Source organism: Uloborus diversus, chromosome 3 (genome assembly GCF_026930045.1).
Source record: "Uloborus diversus isolate 005 chromosome 3, Udiv.v.3.1, whole genome shotgun sequence".
Classification (NCBI taxonomy): domain Eukaryota; kingdom Metazoa; phylum Arthropoda; class Arachnida; order Araneae; family Uloboridae; genus Uloborus; species Uloborus diversus.
The window spans coordinates 88,121,368-88,143,026 of record NC_072733.1 but is presented as its reverse complement, the minus strand read 5'-3'; the positions used below and the strand labels follow the sequence as shown (position 1 = coordinate 88,143,026).

At 35.0% G+C, this 21,659-nt stretch overlaps 1 protein-coding gene across 1 annotated transcript in view; it reads right to left on the bottom strand.

The window, feature by feature from the left end:
• The window catches only part of LOC129218194 (acetyl-CoA carboxylase-like), a 282,701-nt gene extending 261,574 nt beyond the window's left edge, over window positions 1-21,127 (bottom strand). The window contains exons 1-2 of the mRNA XM_054852411.1: window positions 21,064-21,127; window positions 20,311-20,442 (exon numbers count right to left, since the gene is read on the bottom strand). Coding sequence (XP_054708386.1) covers window positions 20,311-20,442; window positions 21,064-21,077 — 146 coding nt within the window. The 5' untranslated portion in view covers window positions 21,078-21,127. The remainder of the gene's footprint in view (window positions 1-20,310; window positions 20,443-21,063) is intronic.
• Between the last annotated feature and the right edge of the window lie 532 nt (window positions 21,128-21,659).

The following is a 21,659-nucleotide window of genomic DNA, read 5'->3' as shown; positions in this document are numbered from 1 at the left end:
TGTCAAAGGTAGATATGCATAGATCGTATGGATAGATAGACAAATATAGAGGTCGATATAGTAATTGGACAGCAAGAAAGAGACATGCCCGTTATTTAAGGAACTTCAACGGGGTGTCAATGCCCCTCACCCCTACACACACCATGACTTCGAAAACACAGTGCTTCAACATAAAAGTGGAAGTGCTTTTTGTTATTACTCGACAAAATTTGCATGAAGAGTACGCCGTTTGTGTGTCCCCTCCCCCTCCTTTAAAAATATTCCAAACGACGGAACTGGAGATCGATCTAGAAAACATTTTATTCAAACTACTTATGATATAGATACATAGATTGATTGATATCGCTGCGAAATTTATTTAAGCAGCCTCCGAAGGCGGAAACATTGGCGTAAAAAAGCGAATGATAATATTGATATATAGAGAAAAACATTGATTAATACCGTCGCTAAATTGTCTAAGCAGCCGCCGAAGGCGGCAACCATGGCGTAAAAAGGCGGACCAGCTGGTCGCCGCAGGCGGCCAGTACATATAATAAAATAAGATGTTTGTGTGTGTGTGTGTGTGTGTGGCGCGCATCCCGGGAAAACAGTAAGGCCTAGAAAGATAAAATTTGGTAGACAGGTGTAGTTTTTGCTGAAGTTGTGCACCTCGGGCTTCGATTTTTGATATTTTCCTATTCCTATTCCGAGTCACAACTGACTACAACTGTATTTATGTCGAGGACTGCATACTAAGTGCCTTGCCTCCATTATTTTATATACCGATAGATGGCAGCACCATCACCGGATCGAACAGTTAATGAGAATTTAGAACTAGTCCAGGAGCTAATAGCTACCTGGTGCTAGCACCCCCAGAGGTATCGTTTCACTTGGAGGACATTGAGACCACGAGCATATTTAACGTCGCCCAGTCCCCTTTAATGACGACGGTGGGTCTTTGACCATCGAGGTTCGAACCCAGGACCCTCCGGCCCCGAATCCGACACTCTACCGATCGGGCTACCACGGCTCTTTTTGATATTTTAATTAGAAAAGAAATTATTTAATGTTTTATGTGATTTTTAGAACTGTTTAGTACTTTTAACCTCACAGACCCCGAACCAATCGCGCCAGACAAATATTTTTTGTACTATAGTGTCGAAAATTTAATTTTAAATATGATGAACAAAAAAATATTGAAAATAGAGCAATTTTTGAATTTTTTATGAATTTTTGAAAAAACCTTTATTTTGCATTTTTTTCTGGGTTTAATTTTTTTCTAAACGCATCCCGTGAAAAATATAATAACCTCTTTTTTACAATTTTACTATGTAGTAGCCAGAACATTTCGTCCTCTACAGAAAAAAAAAAGTTTTCAAAAATATTCAAACTTTTTTTTTTTACAATTTTTTAAAGGCAGAACGAAGATATAAGCTATCGCTTCTCCGAAGATCTGCTGTCCGCTGACCGCTTCGAATATGACGTAACGCACCCACGTGATCAAACTGAAATATGTAACTTGCTTTTTTCTTTTCTTCCTTTCGAAGATTCATTCGCTTTTTTTCTTTCCAGGTACGTATTTCATTTGTTTCCCCCCCCCCTTCCGGATGTTTTGCTAAACATTCGATTTCGGTTAATCAGACGGACCACATCGGATCGTTTTGGTCCCAGTCACTTTTTTTTTTTTTTTTTTTAATTTCAATAAACACAATGATTTGACTTTGGCAAACTCCGGGTACCACAGAGACACCAATTTTTTGTGCTATTTTAATAAATAAGTAAGCGCGCTTTTTTTGCATGATTTTCTTTTTGTTAGAAAATAAGATTGGAGGTTAGATCAAAATAAATATAGATGAGAAAATTTAGAGGTAGATCGAATAGGTAGATCAATATACATTAAGTGTACAAAAAATGGTTTTTTTTTTTCGAATTAATACTTTTTTCTTTGAAAAAAAGATTGTAATTACTATCAGCGGTAAATTTGCATGGATCTAGAGAAAGATAAATCTACAGGTTGATGTACAGTGAGAGATAGACAGACTTGTTATTTAAAGAACAACAACAGGGGTTGGGGGGGGGGGGCGCCGCTACGATTTGAAAACATAATGCTTTCACATAAAAATGGACTCGACTTTTGTTATTTTACGACTTCTTGGCGTAAAATGGTGAATGACAAGTAAGCCAAACGGCCGTCGTAGGCGGCTGCTTGTATATAAATAAAAAAAGATTGTTAATGACTGTCATAGGTCGTAACATGTTACTGACTGTCATAGTCGTAACATGTTACTGACTGTCACAGTCGTAACTGTCATAGGCCGCATAGATCGTATAGATAGACAGACAAATGCAGAGGTCGATATAGTAGATGGACAGCAAGAAAGAGACATGCCCGTCATTTAGGGAACTTTAACAGGGTGTCAATGCCCCCCCCCCCCACACACACCATGGCTTTGAAAAAAGAATGCTTTCAAGTAAAAGTGGAAGTGTTTTCTGTTATTTTTCGACAAAATTTGCATGAAGAGAGCAAGCCGTTTGTGTCTCCCCTCCCCCTCCTTTAAAAATATTCCAAACGACGGAACTGGAGACAGATCTAGAAAATATTTTATTTAAATTAATAATGATATGGATATAGATTGATTGATACCGCCACGAAACTAATTTAAGCAGCCGCCGAAGGCGGCAACATTGGTGTAAAAAGGCAGATGATAATATTGATATATAGAGAAAAACATTGATTAATACCGTCGCTAAATTGTCTCAGCAGCAGCCGAAGGCGGCAACCCTGGCGTAAAAAGGCGGATAGCTGGTCGCCGAAGGCGGCTAGTTAGTAATAAATATTGTTGGTCTCTACTCAATATCGTCGGGTCAACCTGCAATCAGTTGGCCCGACGATTTGGGGAGGCTTTTCAGAGTCGTACAGGCTTTTTCTAATTTTACCGGAGTATATTTGAGGCCTGACGTTGTATCATCAATAAGCTAAGGAGAATAGACCACTGGAGGGGTCTGCAAAGATTTTGCTTCAATTGGCGAATGATTCTAGCTTTCAATCTAGTGAATAGAATAGAGCCCATTTCAATTCGAGATATGCACATTATTTCGAAAAACTACAAAACCACGCCAACTCACATGTAAAAACCTTAGTTATTTAAAGCAAGGGGGTGTATTAAAAATTCGAAATATTGTAGTGTATTAGGTATGTAGCTACTTTGTAATGTATCACTGTATTTAAGGAATTATGTATAAAATTCTCCAAATTTAGGCCTCTTGCCAGAACAGAAAAAATTAACTCACAGGCTGGAATTTTACGCAGCAGTTTGTGTAAAGAATTTACAAAACTACTGCACCAAATCTTGAAGTTCAGCGGAATTAAAAATATTTCTCAAATTTTCTCTTTCTTTGATATTTTTCTAAAAATCTGAAAATTTCAAGTCTCTTGCCAGATCAGAAGATATTAACTCAGAGTCACGAAATTTTGCACAGTAATTAGTGTTAGGGGGTCACAAATTTTCCTCACTAAGGCTAAGTGCTTTGAAGAATTCCGATTTTTTCGAGCCACTCTAATGTATAAGCACTGAAAGAAAAAAATGGCCCAGTTCATCTGTTTTAACTCTGAAAAATATGAACTTTTATTGGTAAATTTTGTGCAAATTCTATTGCCGACACCGCAGAATTCCCTTTTTTGAGTTTGGTTTAGTAATTTTTTTATTATTGTTATTTAACTGTATTTTTTTGGAAAATAAGCTTATTTTAATTTTTTTATCTTTTTTTTTCTTTTGACTTTCTTAATTACTTAAAAAAAAAAAATGCTTGCATCATTGACTTCGACTTTCACTTGCTTCTTTTGAAAACTACAGAAACATGGACCTCCATAAATTACAAGTTCCAGAAAAAGAACAATGCTTACTAGCCTTGCCACCTGGAATTGCAATCAATACAATGGGGTGTTTTGCTGCATAGTTAGATAAGGGGTATAACCAAGGAAGTTTTAGGGTAATCGTAAAGCCCATTCTAGATATATACAGAGTCCCTGAGCTCTTATTGGGGAAAAGACATCATGTTTCCGATTAAGGGAATAACAACTCCGCCTCCTCAGAGTGATAGACCACAATCGCTACTACTTCTTTCGAACTCTGGTTCCAATATTTGACGCAATATTGCAGTTGATGATGATTAGCCGAAGAAGAGTGAGTGGTGCTCCAATAATGGAAAAAATTAGATCACTCTCCATATTTTAAGCATTAAAATTCGAACATATAAACATCAAACATTTAAACGAACATATAAACATTTTGAATCAAAACTGCTTTTCTTTTCTTTAGTTTTACGGAGAAAAAAATATTTTTATCACTTGTCTTCATTTGTTCATTTTATTTTACTTTCTTTGATTTTTGTACACCTCTAAAATGAAACTGATAGCAAATCTTTTGAAAAAAATACGAGGCACCCCGTTGCTCATTTTGTGCCATAACTCTGAATTTTTTTGATTTCCTCTTGGCGCCTCTATCGCTACCTAAGACAAATTTATACTCAACTTTATTAAAATCGAAAATGTCAACTAGTTAACAAAGATAAATTTGGTGGGTATTGAAGGGACGTCCCCCCCCCCCTCTCCCCAGAAGAAACGGCTCTTTGCCCAAATGCCGACATGGCCAGTACGAGTACTCCTCTACTCTCAGCTTAAAGTTATCACATGATACTGATGACTCTTCGATAATAATTCCTAAAAGGTTGATTTTGTTTGCTGTACATAATGCACCAGTAGGGATACTGTTTAAGAATGTGATTTAATGAATTTACACTTTAATTTGAAAAAATCCTAGGAAATTGATGAAACAAGTGTGGAGCTGAAAAATGTATACTTTCGGGGGAAATACATTAAAAAGCATTCAAATGCCTTCAGTACGAAAATGAAGAAATGTTTTGTGGGATTTGTAGCAAAAACTAAACTAAAATGAAGAACACTTTTACAACTGGTGTGCTATTCTCTGATTAAGTCGACAGTAAAAGAAATATTAGTTTAAAACATAATAGCTATATTTTTCACGTTTATGAAATTGATGGATTAACTTTGAGATGATTTAAGTGCAGAAAATTGATAATTTTATAGCTAAATGAGGACCGTATGCAAGGAGGTGGATTATAAGGTTGAAACAGCTTCCGAAATTGTTCACCCAAAGAAATGCTTTGCATCCTTTATTTATTGATTTAATTAATTTGTATTTTTGGTGAAAAAAATTATATTGGTGCTATTATTATTATTTCAAATTTATTTGAAAAATGAAATTGGAACTGACAATTGTATAAATTCAGTGCTTCTTCTGCAGTGCTCATTTGCATGCTAAATATCGAGAACATTTACTATGTAATAATTTGGCGTTTTGTTTTATAAGACTCCTCGCCCATCGATTTAAATAATGTATTCAATAGATACGAGGGGGGACCCAAAAGAAACCGGACTAATGGTGCAATGCCAATCTTAGATGTAGTAGAGTGTTCTCCAGCTAGATGGCTCAAGTAGAGACCTTCTCAAACCAGCTGTGCAAGTGGCGTCAGTTTAATTGATACCGTCTGATCGTAGGGTTGGTTTTCTCAGGTGCTGTTTCTTTCCGCCTGCGAACTTATTACATGGCAGATTTAAAAGAACAAACTAAACATTAAATTTTGCATCTCCTGCTTGAAAAGTCGGCAACGAATTAGCTTACCAAATGTTTCAACAAGCTTTCAAGACCGATGCTATGAGCCGTACATAAGTTGTCGAGTGGTTTGGGCGCTTTAAACGCGGTAGTATGAATGTTGGAGATCATGCTCGCTCTGAGCGTCCTTCATCGTCTCAAAATGATGAAAACGTTGAAAAAATCTGCCAAAAAATCAACGAGAGTCGTCGTTTTACGATTAACGAAAATTTAGAAGAAACAAGAGTGAGTTAGAGCTCGCTAGGGCGATCTTCGTGTGTATGGGAGCGTTATCACTGTGAAGGAACCCCGAAGTAGTAGCGATTGCGGTCAATCACTCTGAGGAGGCGGAGTAGTTATGCCCTTAATCGGACACATGATGTCTTTCCCCCCGATAAGAGTTTAGGGACTGTGTATACATTTAGAATGGGCTTTACGATTACCCTAAACCCCTTAAGAACAGAGTGGAAAGGTGGTAAACCCCTTATCTAACTATGCCAGAGCCATAGATGGCCCTGTAACTATGCAGCAAAACACCCCTTTGTATAGATTGCAATCCCAGGTGGCAAGGCAAGTAAGCATCAGAGCCGGCCTTAAGCCGATTAGAGCAAAAGATCCCAATGGGGCCCCGCGCCAGCAGGGGCCCCGCTCTAAAAAAATATTTTTTTTCCTCACAAAAGAAAATGAAGGAAATATAAGATTCAAATGGACTTAACTGATATTAATCATAATATGCTTAACTGATATTTAATCTGGCGGGTATGGAGCTACTTTCAGGGCAATTAAGGTAGTATAGGGGGAATTTCCTGAAGCTTTTAGCATCCCTATTAAGTTCAAAACTACTAGTCTCAAATAAATTTCCTGAAGAAAAAAATAAAACATATAGCCAGCTAAAAAATTTTAAATCCATATCTAAGGCGGTATCTGCTGTATCCTATAACTTCCGATCAAGAGAAAGGAACTAGGTAGTGGGGAACCAAAGTACAAATTTTTAATGAAATTTAGCAGTCCGCAATAACGTAAGGGTCAAGGACCCCTATCCCAGGATCTACTCGTATTACATGGTCAATGCGGAAATTTACATGAAACTCCGACATTTCAGGAATTTCCAAAACTATCTTTTTAATTTCATTTATATATCTACTTTTATTATTTTTTTACTTTCTTAATTAGTATTGATAAAAAAAATCTTAAAACTTAGCAGCAATGCCAATTTTTTTACTACACAATTAACACCAACGTAAGTGCAAATCTGAAAAATAAGTAAATAAATGATAAACTTCAAATACTGCGTATTTAATAAGCGGAAAACATCTCTTTAACAATTCTAAAGAAAGCAAATTGCCATTCTTCTTCTAACGTTTATACATATAGAATGGAATTTGATTTTTAAATATTCAAGGTAAAAAAATTACTTGGAGCCAACCAAACCCTGACATTTCTCTTAACGTGACTGAAGATGCGTGTTTAAGACCTTTATTTCAAAAAGTTCAGGAGAAGGTTACTCAAACGCTCACCCTTACCTCAACGTTATCACAAAAAACTGACTAAAATTACATCATTCAGTTTTCAATTTTAAAGGATTTCCAAGGAAGGAAGAGATTCATAAATTTCCTTCTTCTCTTCTATCGGCTCTAAAGGTAGCCTAAAATAGTGTTTTTAAGATTCAAATTTCGAAATATTTCATGAAACATTTTTACTATCTAATGACCCCTTTCTTTAGCATCAGCAGAATAGCTTAAAATTTCCCTTTTAGAAAATACTACCACAAGAAAACACTCGAACCCTTCCTTCAAATGGATAGCATAAAATTCATTTCAGTATCGGAAAAAATTCCGGGAGGAAACTTCTCCCGTTTCCCCTATCGTTACCAAACAGGGTATAAAACTGAGTTTTTTTTTGCGTCATAAAACCCTCTATTTTGAAAGTTTTCCGTAGGAGATCACTAAATTCCTTTCTTTTCCATTTTCATCAAACATCATCTAATGGGGACAAAAATTTCTGAGAGGAGCCCCCAATTCCCTATCGTTACCAAAATTAATCTAAACTTATCTTAAATTTTAAAATAAAATTTGGTAGGCGGGGAACCTCCGCCTCTTCCCCTTTCCCTTCAGTTTATATAAAATTGTCCAAAGTGGCGATTTTAGACGTCAGCTTTGAAGACTCTTCCAGGGAGTGTGGGTGTTTTATCTGACCTCTAACGTCCCTCTTCTCTCCCCCCCCCCCCACTCAAACCTCATCTCCGTATCAAAACTGCCTTTTTAAACTTCAATTTCGAAAAATTTCCAAGGAGAGCTCCGTCGTTCCCTGCAATTCCGTTCCACTTCTGACACCCCAAAGACGTCTGGTCTTTTGCTTGTGGTCGAAAATTACTTTTTTTAGGACAGATACATTTTGGTGCATTTTCCTTTTCTGTCCTAAGATATAAATTGCGCTACCCGCTTACTTCCAACGGTGAAAGGGTTCTCATTTCTCAAAGTTGCACAATAATAATCGATAGAAAAATGATTTTTTACTGGGTGGGTTGATTTATTCCATGAAAATAAAAATTAAAAACTCCAACTGAATGGACTTTTATCAAGTTATTTCACAATAAGCGAACTAAGAATTGGAAGAGAGAAGTCTACGGCGACCATCCGTACCGGTTTTGGAGACAATATTCCACATTTTTTGAAGTTTATTTAATCAGTCATGTTAAATTCCCATAATATCGTCCAATTTTACAAAAAAATGGAAGAAAAAATCAGCATCTGGGAAGTTATTCCCTCAGTCCCACACTTCTTCTGACACCCAAATTTTCTCGTGCACCAACCGCATGTGATTGGGCATAAAGATTCTCAGAGCTACTTTTCTTACGTTTTTTAAATGTACACTTATTTTTGTGGCCATTCATTCATTCGTTTCTTAAGAAATAAAAAAAGTAAAAATCGAACGTGATATAGAAATTTGAAGGAAGACGGATAATTGCGGAAGTTTCGAATCCTTGCCTGAATTTTAAAAAAAAAAAAAATAAATCGGTCAGCACTTCTCGAATTTGTACGACCAATCTGTAAGGGGCCCCCGCCAGATTTCTCTAATCGGGCCCCGCATGTGCTAAGGCCGGCTCTGGTAAGCATTGTTCTTTTTCTGGAACTTGTATTTCAAAGAGGTTCATGTTTCTGTAGTTTTCAAAAGAAGCAAGTGAAAGTCGAAGTCGATGATGCAAGCATTTTTTTTTATACTTTCCGTAGAAGTAATTAAGAAAGTTAATCGAGAAAAAAAATAAAAAAAATAAAATAAGCTTTTTTTACAATAAAAACAAAGTTAATAACTTTTTTAAAAAAATACTAAATCAAACTAAAATAGAGGCAATTCTGCGGTGTCAGACGTAGAATTTGCACAAAATTAACCAATAAAAGTTCATATTTTTCAGAGTTAAAAGAGATGAACTGGGCCATTTTTTTTCTTTCAGTACTTATACATTAGAGTGGACTGAAAAAATCGGAATTTTTCAAAGCACTTAGCCTTAGTACGGAAAATTTGTGACCTCCTAACACTAATTACTGTGCAAAATTTCATGACTCTGAGTTAATGTCTTCTGCTCTGGCAAGAGACTTGAAATTTTCAGATTTTTAGAAAATATCAAAGAAAGAAAATTTACGAAATATTTTTAATTCCGCTGAACTTTAAGCTTTGGTGCAGTAGTTTTGTAACTTCCTTACACAAACTACTGCGCAAAATTCCAAGCCTGTGAGTTAATTTTTTCTGTTCTGGCAAGAGGCCTGAATTTGGAGAATTGTATACAAAATTCATTAAATACGAGTATTACAAAGTGGCTACATACTTAATACGCTACAACAATTCGAATTTTTAATCACCCCCTTACTTTAAAAAACTAAGGTTTTTACATGTAAGTTGGCGTGATTTTGTGGTTTTTCGATAAAATTACATTCAGTTCACGCGCTTTATCTCCCTCCTCCCCTGCAAAAATTCGAAATAATTTGCATATCTCGAAGGGAAGACACGTGGTTAAAATATTTGCTAAGCTATCTGTTGTATGATGCATATTTCTAAATATTTTCAATTCACTAGATTGAAATCTAGAATCATTCGCCAATTGAAGCAAAATCTTCGCACACCCCTCCAGTGGTCTATTCTCCTTAGCTTATTGATGATATAACGTCAGACCTCAAATATTACTCTTGTAAAATTTAAAAAAACCTATACGACTCTGAAAAGCGTCCCCAAATCGTCGGGCCAACCGATTACAGGTTGACCCGACGATATTGAGTAAAGACCAACAATATTTATTACTAATATCACATGCCGTAAAATAAGGAGTATGCTCTCTTTATCTTGCTAACCGCGATCTGGACGCGTTAAATATGTCTGTCTGTCTGAAAATAGCTTATAGAATCTTGAGATTGTACACTTTAATCTGTATTAATGAACTTTTTATTTAATCTTTAAAAAGTGGTTTCAGTATTGACATTTTATTGTTTGATTTAGTATGCTTTTATTGCGAACTTTACCCGTTCTTTAGGACCAGCTGCGTTGCTCGGCTTTGCCCGGTCTACCTTGAAAAACACTATTGCGTCAAGTGAAGTATCTTCAATAACCGGGATTAAATGAAAGAAAAAAAACCATCATGCAAAATTTTCTCGCCAAACAATGACGACAGATACTAAAATACATCTAAGAAATTAAAATAAAATGAGAAAGATGGATTTAAAAGGCGTAACCATGGAAACACAAAATAAAATAAGTTTAAGAATTGAAAACATAGACTAATAATAAGAGTTCTTATTATTAGTCTATGATTGAAAATGAGAAAGATAGAAATAAACAATGGATTCAAAAAGCGTTACCGCGAAAACGCAAAATAAAATGGTTAAAAACTTGAATAGAGAACAGATTTTTGAACTTCATTTAATTCGTTTGCAACTTTTTTTCTAATGGAGATAGAGGGTTAAACTTTCGACCTTTGGTAGAGTTAGATCTGGAGTAAAAAAAGCATCTCCTTCCAATGCTATCAAAAAAAGACAATTCCTTCACTTTTTATTGATGAATTTAATGAAGAAAGTAGTGCCTAAATTTCAGCTAAGCCTAAAAAAATTCGAGCTAAAATCGTAAAAAACTCCCGCCGCAGTTAAGTTAGAGCACTGGAACAAATTGCGTTATAGTTAATCTATAACTATATTACTATTTGCGAGTAGTTTTTCACCCCCATATTCGGGAATTTATGTGAAAATTGGGCCTAAATTGGAATAAAAAAAGAACTATTTATCGAATTGTTTTCGAACTGGTCTGCAAACCTTCTCAGAACAGGGATTAAATGAATACAAAATGGGAACAAACTGTGAAAATTTCATCAAACTCGGCCGGGTAGTTCTCGAGTTTTGCGAGTTCAAACACACAGACGCTTTTTGGAGACTGCATTTTATATTATGTAGAGAAACGAAGTAACACTCATGAGAAAAACAGATATTCAAATATTTGAAATTTCTTAAATAAATAAATATTTATACTATTTTGACTTAGTACCTAAGCTAGTTTAAGCAGGATTAATTAGATGACTTCTTTTTAGAAAAGAAATTACAGAATTTACAGTGGCTCCCAAAAATGTTCGTACACCTACGACTTTCAATGAGGTACTTGGGCACCCGAGAAGGAAAGTAAGGGGGGAGGGGGAGGGGGTCGATAGCCAAAAAAGTCCCGAATCGTTCAAATTTTAATTTTAGGGCCCGTAAATGGCATTAAATGGCTCTTTCTAACCCGAAATAATTATCCGGTCAGTTCGCATTTGGCGCTATTCGAATCCCACAAAAAATACCCTTGAAATTGAAATAATTTCTTCGCATTTCATAAAAAAAAAAGGCTGTAAAATCACCGGGAAAAAATTTAAAAGCATTTTTAAGCCTAATGGAACAGAATTTCATATCGGAAAACTATCTTTTGCGCGATCTCATTTTAAATTAGCGTTCAGAACGTTGCCACTTTCCTTTTCCCGGCTATGACTAAATAAAATTTGGTTTTTGTTTTGGAGGTAAAAATTTCCTCCCCTTTTGAGTATTATTTGGCGATTTATCTTTCTTTCTTTCTTTTCCTTTTTTTTTTTTTTTTTTTTTTGTACTGCCATTAGAAGATAATTAAGAACTTTAGTTGTATTTATGGAGAGTTGCGCTTAATTTATTGGGGTATTTTTGATTTGATGTTTTGTATCTTTAAGAATGATTATTTTGACGGGAAATTTTACATTATTTTTTTCCCTTCTCTAATTTAAGTCTGATTGTTGAACATGTGTCACTTGACATAACTTTTATTTTCGAGGTTGACCGTGCAAAGCCGGGCAGTGCAGCGAGTGGTTCATAAAGTAACAGGAGAAAAACGGTGACTTGCCAAGAAGTTTTTTGGAATTTCTAAAATCTAAGCAAATTAATTCACTAATAATCACCTGGTTAGAAAGCTATAACTGTAAGGAATTTAATCCTAGGAAAGTTCTAATGTTTATAACAACAAAAAGTTTCAAATTGTGCCGAACGTAATGTGTCTTGCAGCAATTTTTTGTCATTTTCATGCACTTTTAGACAATTATATTTTCATTGATAACAAATGTGTGAGGAAAAAATTAATTTACAATTTTGATACTTTTTCCTCTTTTCTACGGAGTTTCCCATAAGCAAATTGAAAGTGATGATTAGAGATCGAAAAATGTGTGTTTATTTTGGTGTTTCTTTCTCCTGTAATTTCTGAACTTAGAAGTATTTATAACTATTGGACCCGACATTATTTCTCTCGAAACGTCTTTTTTCAATTTAATTTTGTCCTATTCTTGATTGGCATGAGTGGTTGGGTTCAGACAAAATTTGTCTTAAAAACTTTTAGTGTTAGAGTAAAAAAATCAAATAATTAAGGGGAAAAAAAGTACATGCAAATAAAAGAAAAATAATGAAAAAAGAAAGAGAATTGTGTTCGTGCAAAATATTGAATTTCAGATATGAAACTAATAAAAATGTTTCGACTCGAAAAGAAAATTATAACAAAGAATTTTGTTATTGTTATATTAGCCCAATAATGCCTGACAATTTGAGCATCGATGTGTAAAGGTTATAGAGTCATCTCAGTTATTTGCAACTAGCCACAGAATCAACTTGAAACGATAGCATTGGAAAATTTTAAAACAATTTGTTGATAAAAATGATTATTGTTTGGAAAATTTGAATGTATTTCGAGTCATCCCTTAAAAAAGACTCTAAAACATCGATGGATAAATGATAAATTTGGCCTAAGGTGATGTGTGTGCTTTTTTTTTTTTTTTAAATATTATTCAATGTTTTGAACATCAAATAGAAAAAATGTTACATGAAAATAAAAGGAAAAAAAGAAAGAAAATTACTGAAACTGCTAATAAAATTTTAAATACGCTGAAAGAGAAATGCCAATAAAGGATTTTAATTAATTTATTTATTTTAATTCATAGAATTCCCAACGTAAGATAAAGTTTGCTTGTTATTCAATGTTTGGTTCCTAGAACTTTTCGCCAGTTGAATATTTTATTGATACTCGATCATTCCAAACATTCGGGTAGATTACTTGATCAACACTTGGACATGCAGCAAATTGATGAGATTCTGCCATTCCTAAGATTATACAGAATTTTAGTGTAAGGACTATTTTAGGTTTGTGCGCTTACAGATTGAAGGAAAGGTGCTTGAATTTCCAAATATACCTTTAAAAAGCTTCTTAAAACAATTTATGTCCTGATGTATACATTTCCTTTAGTTCGCTAGTTCGTAAACAGGAAAGTAGTAGGATTCAGTTCTAGACCAGTTTTCGTAGCATTACTGCTCGCGTGTTTAAAAAATTCACTTTTTTTTTCTTCTTTTTTTGAATTTTTTGTTGTTGTTTTTTTTATCTGATTTTTTTTCCTTTTAATCTTTATTTTATTTATTCATTTATTTTATTTATTTATAATTTTTTTATTTTTATGTTAAGACATTTTTACTCTTGCTTGAGAAAAAAAAAATTAAAATAGAAATAGCTAAACTACATATGTTCGCTAGTTGAGATTAGTCACGTGTTTTCCTTTGTATATAGTATCCCTACCCTTTCTTTAGAATTCTAAGAATGAACCAGAACAAACTTGAAGTGCATTCCTTCCTCCGCCCCCAGTCTTACAACAAATAAATAAAAAACATGAGGAGTTGACAGTAGATTTGGGGGTGCGAGACAGATATATAAAATAAACTTGTATCTATATGCAACCATTCCACATGCATATACCTCCCCTCAGTGCTCCTGCCCATAGCTCACCAGGACGTCTGCTTATCTGGAGAGGTTGACACCTGTCAAATATCCATCGCCCGCAAACGCGACGCCACCATACACACAACCTTCACTATTAACCGCTAATTGGCCTCTCAGGGGTGACCAGTCGTTCTTCGACACCCGTACTCCCTAGACCTAGCCCCCTGTGATCTTTTTCTGTTCCCGAGGATGAAAACAATTCTGAAAGTGAAGCGTTTTGATGATGTAGAGGCTGTAAAAACTGCTTCGCAACGAGCACTGGACACGGTCAAAGTGAAAGAGTTCCAGGGTAGCTTCTAACAGTGGAAAGAAAGAATTAAAAAGTGTACTGCATCTAAGGGTGAACACTTTAAAGGGGACAAAAGAAATTTTGTGAATAAACTAATATATAAATATTTTAGAACAAAAGTCCGGTTATTTTTGGGTCCCCCTCGTATTATATACAATTTTTGTTACAATAGTATCGCAACAAAAATTAATAGAACATACGAATGAAATAAAATTGCCATATGAGGCAGTGAGAAGCAAAGGGATGCAAGTGGACTATTTTAAGTTCGAGTAAAACGCGTTTAAAGATCTGATCCTAGGTAGGCTTTCATTGAAATTTTTTTCTAAAGCATGCTGTACAGCAGCACCTACCAGGTCTACTAGTACAATCTCTTACCCCAAGAAAGAGTAGAGGTTCACCTACCATTTGTACTGGTTATCTCTAAATTTTTAATTTTGCCACTTGCATCCCTTTGCTTCTCACTACCTTATATGATTTTTTTTAAAAAAATGTTTTTGATAAAGCCCCCTCCGAAAAAAATTCTAGTTCCGGTCCTGAGCTATGTATCCATGTATTTAATAAATTGAAGAAGGACTCAACCATGTACTTAAGCATATTTCCAACATTCAAAATGTTCGCCCTTTTTTAAATTTTTGCCAACTAAATTTCCCTTAAATAACTCAGATTCATAACAATTCATGTGTCCTTCCCAGTTGAGTAAGGTTCAGCGACAATCCTCATTTTATATATGTATATATATATATATATATATATATATATATATATATATATTTCCCATTATAAATTTTGAAGACAAAAGATGTACCGTTGACTTCAATACGATGTTATTTTGTAGTTTAGAGAATTCAGTTCACCATGTTTTGAGTCGCATTTTGTGAAAAATAAATGCCATCTTTTTGACTTCAATAGTGCTCGAAATTTGCTATCCAAATCAAAACCTGTAATTATCAACATACAACAGAGATAGAGAAAAAAATGTTTTAAGAAAAGTTAGCAGCAATTCCATTGACGCAGAACTTGGCTCCTTTCAGCACGGAGCGCAGCATCTGGAGTTGGAAGTTGATCGTCCTCAATGGCGACGGGAAAAACTCATATTGATTCACTAAATTCTACTTTCCAATTCAAGCATGACTCACGTAAAAGAATTTGCTTTTTAAGTCATTGTTGCAATATACAACTTCATTTATTACGCATAACAATCGGCATATTATATTTGTAAGCGTAGCACTATACTGCGGATTTATGGATCCGAGTTTAAGCTGTCAAAAAATGTGGCGTAAATGAGTTAGTTAATCAGAAAGGAACAACTAATATTGGGGAAAATTATTGGGTGAAATCTAAGCACAGATATCATGAACTGAATAAAAAATACAATAGGTATTCGAAATAAATGGAAAAATACCTTCTAACACGTCGACGCTCAGCAGTAATTTCGCCCATGATTGGAAGTTCACACGCCGACACAGGGCAATGGAGAATTTCTGACAAGGTTGGTAGCAGCTGACGCGCCAAGCGTTTACATTGCTGCCAAATTCCCGTCGCCAATGTGATGTCATATTCCAACACCCCTAAAGGGATGAGTTATCGTAGACGTGGGGAGCATGCAATATCCCTGCTGCCGAACGTAAACAAAACGAAGCGTTGGCTGTTCAATGCTGCCAGTTGGTTTGAGTCCAGGAAGAACCCCATAGGAGGTACGGGGGGTCACTCGGTAACTGTGACCTCCCATCTCAATTCGGAAGTTTTGCTGATAATTCAGCAAATTTGGAGACAACATTGAAAAATTTTTTATTCCTTTCTTCTTTTTTTTTAAATTTTTTTTTTAATGATGTTCAATGTTCTTTCTTTCAAATGTGTGCATGTTCTTTGTCAAATGTCTTTTATCATTCGGTAAAATTGTAATTTCATTCGGCAAAATTGAGAATTCTCACCCCTCATTTAGTTCGGGGCGCCGCTGTTCATAACTTTTATTAAAAAAAAAAGTGTTGGTTCTTAGAATCGATGATAATCAAAAGTAGGAAATGATGTATTATATTGTACAATTTTGAGAAAAATCTACGGTACATTAAATTGAAAGTAATTCAAGTAACTGGAAAACATAAATATAATTTTTTTTTTTTTTTAAACAAGGTCCTTTGTCTCCCCTTTCAATGATTTTAGAGCCTCCCCCTCCCCCTCCTTCCTTATTTATCCACAAAAATTTCCTACATTAACGTGTGAAGACTCAAATATAACTTCCATGGACGAAAGATTGCGATTCCTTAATTACTACGTCTTCAGTACTTGCTTGACTTTATCACTCTATTACTACTTTTCAATAGCTGTAAGGGGAAGCTGCTGTACTCACGGACGGTTGTACCTACGGACGTTGATCGGAAAATTCTGGGTATCGTCGAGAGCGATCCTAATTGGGGTTCAACGTGTGTCACAGCTCTCTTCAGTACCCCAGCGAGAAGTTTCAACGCCATCAAACGAACATTTAAGATTGTACCACATTTTTTTTCGGTTTTAGTAGGATCTGATCTAAGTAAAAAAAACATGAGCAATTTTTTTTTTCGTCCGTCGTGGATTGTGTTATTCATTTTTGTTGTGTATCAAGATTCCATATATTTTGAAGGATTAATTTCTGATTTTTAATGTTGTAAAACTGTGGTCCTGTCGATGTGACTGCCTTGCAAAACCAAAATGGCGTACCGTTGTACCCAAGGACACATAACCATATGTACCCACGGACACGGACGGCAATTTTTAGTCTCCTTGGGTCAGACGTGAGTCTTCTTACCTTGTAAAGTATCTCAAAATGGTGCCTTGTCATCAACGTCTGAAATTTGCTTTCAACAATCATAATGAATTTGAAGTAGGGCTTGAAGATATAGTGTTGAAGTAACCCCCACCTGTTGTAAGATCTACAGACCGTCAATCAAACCTGTTTTCATTTGAAGCCGACTTTTCTAGATTGTTGCTGGTTTAATCTAAGATGAGTTTTTTTGTAATGGGTTAATTTTGGTTAAAGGTTTCAATTTGCATATAAATTGAGGTTATTATGTAAGTAGAGGTTATTATGTAAGTACATAGAGAACCATAATATCATGAATTTAGTTTTTTTTTTTGTTTAAAAACATATTAATTATTCATAACATCGTTACTCTCTTAAGCGTAATAACTTTTTTCAAGAGTTCACTAATGTTAAAAATTAAGGAAAATTTTTAAAAAAAGGGAAAAAAAACCTTCGATTAATTTTCAAAGTTTAATTTCTGTTGGATATTTTATTTAATATTATTTTCAATGGATGTTGAAGTATTTCAATATAAAATGACTTATGAAAATGTATTGAGTATAACTGAGTTCCTCAGACCTATTTATATATTATTTTTTTGTATGTCCGTGGGTACAAAGGCACCTGGCCGCGGGGTGAACGGGGTGTTGTACCCATAGACAAAAAAGATGGTTTTTAAGAAAAAATTTTTGAAGTTGAAAGCTTTGAGATTTTTACCTGACAAAAATTGCTGAATTAGATGATAAAATGTAGTTTCTGCCAGAAATTTTTTTCGATCGATTATCCATTCCCAGAGACCAGTAAAAATTGAAAAGTAAATTTTGTCCGTGGGTACAGCAGCTTCCCCTATAAACGTAAATATGACGCTAGTGCCCGGAGTTGCTCACTGATTATGCAAACACTATAAACGTTATTACTACCTTTTTTTTTTGTAAATAAAATAAGAATTACGATTTTAATATGTCTCACCTAAGCAATCTGGATTCGGGGGAGGGGGGGGGGGTCATGTTCTTAATTTATTTTTTTCAATCAATAAAAAAAATCTACATGTCTTTATTTATTGAAGATTACTGAGATGCAATATATCAGTATGAATTTCACTCCAATTTTGTATCTAAATGAAATGAAAATAAACGTAGTGGTTTGGTTTCTCTTTTTGCTCAGCAGCCTCAACAGATTATATTGCGCCAGACGAAGTTTTTTTCGGTGCAGAGCATCATGAGGAAAGTTACTCTTGGGCACCACTTCCAAAGGTGGATGCCCCTCATTTACGTAAAGAACAGGAGAAAACTAGGACACCTCCTATTAGGTAACTCGATCACACTACGCATAACGAAAACAACCGCTTGCTTCAAGCAAATACCGACACCTGCTAATTCATTTTGAAAAACTGTGAAGCGATATTTATGACTTCAAGAACTCTGTTTTCAAAGGTAAGGGAAAATATAATATCAAATCTACCACAGTCAGGGGGCACCCCGATGGGAGGTCACCGTGACCTCCCAAAAATTTCCTTATTTGGCAAATTTTTTCTGAGGATTCGGCAAAGCTATCATCATTCGGCAAAATTGTCATCATTCGGCGTAATTTGGAGTTCCATTTGGAAAAATTATCATTAATTTCTGATATACCAGTTTTGGTGGCCTATTTTGAAAAAAAAAAAAAAAAAAGACAGATTTCCCTAACTCGCAATACTTTCGACCAGTACTGCACGCACCTTTTTGAAAAAAATATTAATGGCCATTGCCTAAAAAGTCAGCTTGTTCATCACATTAAAAAACATTTATAGCACCAGGGGGTGCCAGCCCTGATCGCTGTCGCTCACCAACCCCCGAAGATTGCTTTGCAATCTTAGGAGCTGTCCATTAATGATGATGTCTCTCTTTTTCTGATTGCTCCCCCCCCCCCCCACTGTGTCCTGCCGGTTCCCAACCTTTTTAGTTGTGTGGCCCACCAGTTTTGTAGAAAACACCATTGTGGCCCACTAAGTACTATATATTACTTGCACAGAAAAATTTACAATCTGGGACGGGGGGGGGGAGGCATCTACTCATAACAATCCTTAAGTGTAAATAATATACCGTATTAGGCTATTAGGATTTAAAGTATGTTAAAAACAAGAGTTCTGGGAGATGTTAATCTCCTTCTCCCTTCATGCTGCACCACTGATATAGATATACTGTCCAAGAACAATTTTCGGATGGATAACTTTAGTCTCAAATAACTCGCAACATTCAATGCATTTCTATATTATTTTTTTAAAAAAAATGCAATGAAAGTCTCATTCCAATAGGTAGGGCTGTCGAAAAGCCCCTCAAGTGTCTCAATTCATTGGTTAGTCATCCGAGTTCAATAAAGGAGGAGCATTTTTAACTTGAAAATCTTGAAGCTAATACTAGTTTTGTTGGCAATTTTCTTTAAAGGAGTTAGTTTCATTAAATTTCATTTTCAATTACAGGGGAAAGTTTCTAAGAAATATGAAAATTTTTTAAAGTTCCTTCTTGGCTATGAAATGAGACAGGGAGAGCTTTTGAGTAACTGTACAAAAAAGAAAAATTAAGACCCCAAGATTTATCTTGGTTCAGATTCTCGACCAGTGTCTACGGCCCAGTCACATGCTGTTCGCGGCACACTTATGGGCTGCGGCCCATGGGTTGGGAACCCATGTTTTCAGATTGAAAGCTACCAAATATCAAATGTCTGTTGCTTTTCAAATGCTTTTGCTGATGACGTAGTTATTTACACCACCTGGAAATGATATTCCAGTACTTAATCATTCTATAAATAATTCTAGATTGTTGAAATATTTCCATTACAATTACTTACATTACAATTATAATTTCATTATATATTGTACATGCCTTTTTTTTCCATTAAAACTAAATCTTACAAAATTTAATTGGCTTTTCAGACGAAAAAAAGGGGGGGAGGGGGAGGACTCTTGTCAGTGGTTTAGTTGAGGGTACGTGCGAAAGAACGGCATCCCATCATCGCCATCTTCCTAAATTGTAACTCAATCTTGTTTCCCCCCACCCCCACTATTTAAATCAATGTCTTATAAACTTCATTCAAATAAACCTCATGATGAAATCCGTAACTGTCAACAACACCATTTTTCCCACAACTACACCGCTGACTCTTGGATAAGTTCCTGGAATAACAACTAAATAATGCATAATGTAACATAAAACTCTCGTCGCAACATCTAGAACATATTAAATTCGAGAAATTTTAATGGGTTATTCAAAACACAAAAATTTAAGAAGTTAAAACAATTTCTTTTACAACACAATTTTTTAAAAAATTACCTCATATGTGTGTGTTGCTTATTAAACTTGTTAACGTCTAACTGATCTTTCAATTGAAACCCACAAGAAACTGTTTCAATAGCATCGTCAAATTCATCTTCTTCTTCAGAGACGATAAATTTTATTTTCTCACTGAAAAAGATAGACACTGATGTCAATATTGAAAGTAATCATAAGAAAAATATTAATTGTTCTAATTCAAATGAAATGATTTCAGTAGCGGCCGTAGCTCTAGCGGGGCCCTACCTGTATAAAAGAAAAACGGCAATAAAATGGTCCCTTAAGTGAATTCCAAATAATATGTATGTTCTCTGGTTAATGATTAATGATATAAAATTAATTTATTATTACCAAATTGAAATTAACAAAATATCTCTTCATGTCCTACCTATTCTATAGGGCATGAAAAGCCATATTAAGCGCGGGGCCTTAGTAGTTGCTCAGATTGCCCGACCATAAAGCCCCTGAATGAAAAGTAATAAACTTAAAGGTTTTTAAAGAAAACATCAGTAGTAGGCGGAAACGAGTAGCTAATTTTGACAAAAACTTAACTGAAAACTTTGCCACACACATGCTTTTTCTCTTACAATGTATTCGTAATCACTTCTTTTATATTTAGAAATAAGAAATTTTTTTGAATTTGACATTGATTGAAACATTAAACTTCGCACTGGAACAGACTTAACTGCAACAAAAGTATTTAACTTCCAAATTTTAATTAGTTCAAAAGTTTATAATTCATAGTATACGAACCTATTGCCATTCATTGCTGAAATTTCAATCCTTGGAGAATTTTCTTGTGTAGAATCATGTTTCAAGATTTGATCTACATCTGATGGTTTTTGAGCAGAAGTTTCATCATCCTGTTCTTCATGTGTATCCCCATTGAGAACAGGCGATTGAAGTGCTGAAAAATCAGTTACAACATTTTGTAACAAAATGAAATTTCATCAATTAAAAAGTCATTTACTCCATCGGAAAAAAAAAGCATTCAGATAGGGGCTGTCCCTAAATGATGTCACACTTTTTTTTAAAATCATATTTGACCTCCTAACCCGTGTCACTTTGTCTCCCTCCCTCCTCCCCGCTTTTTTTACATGTCACGCTGCTTTTCACAAGCATATTGTGAAAACAAAAAATAATAATGTTAATATTAAACTGTGGGGTGTTGTCACACTTCTTGCTACCCTCTCCCTCCCTTTGTCACAATTTTACGAATCCTTTTCCCTCTTAAAGCATGACATCATTTGTGGGCAACCCTATAGGAAAAATTTATTCTTTTTAATGTTGTTAACCAGGGTCCGCCCGATCAAGGGAAAGTAATGTCTAGGTAATGGTAAAATTTGGTG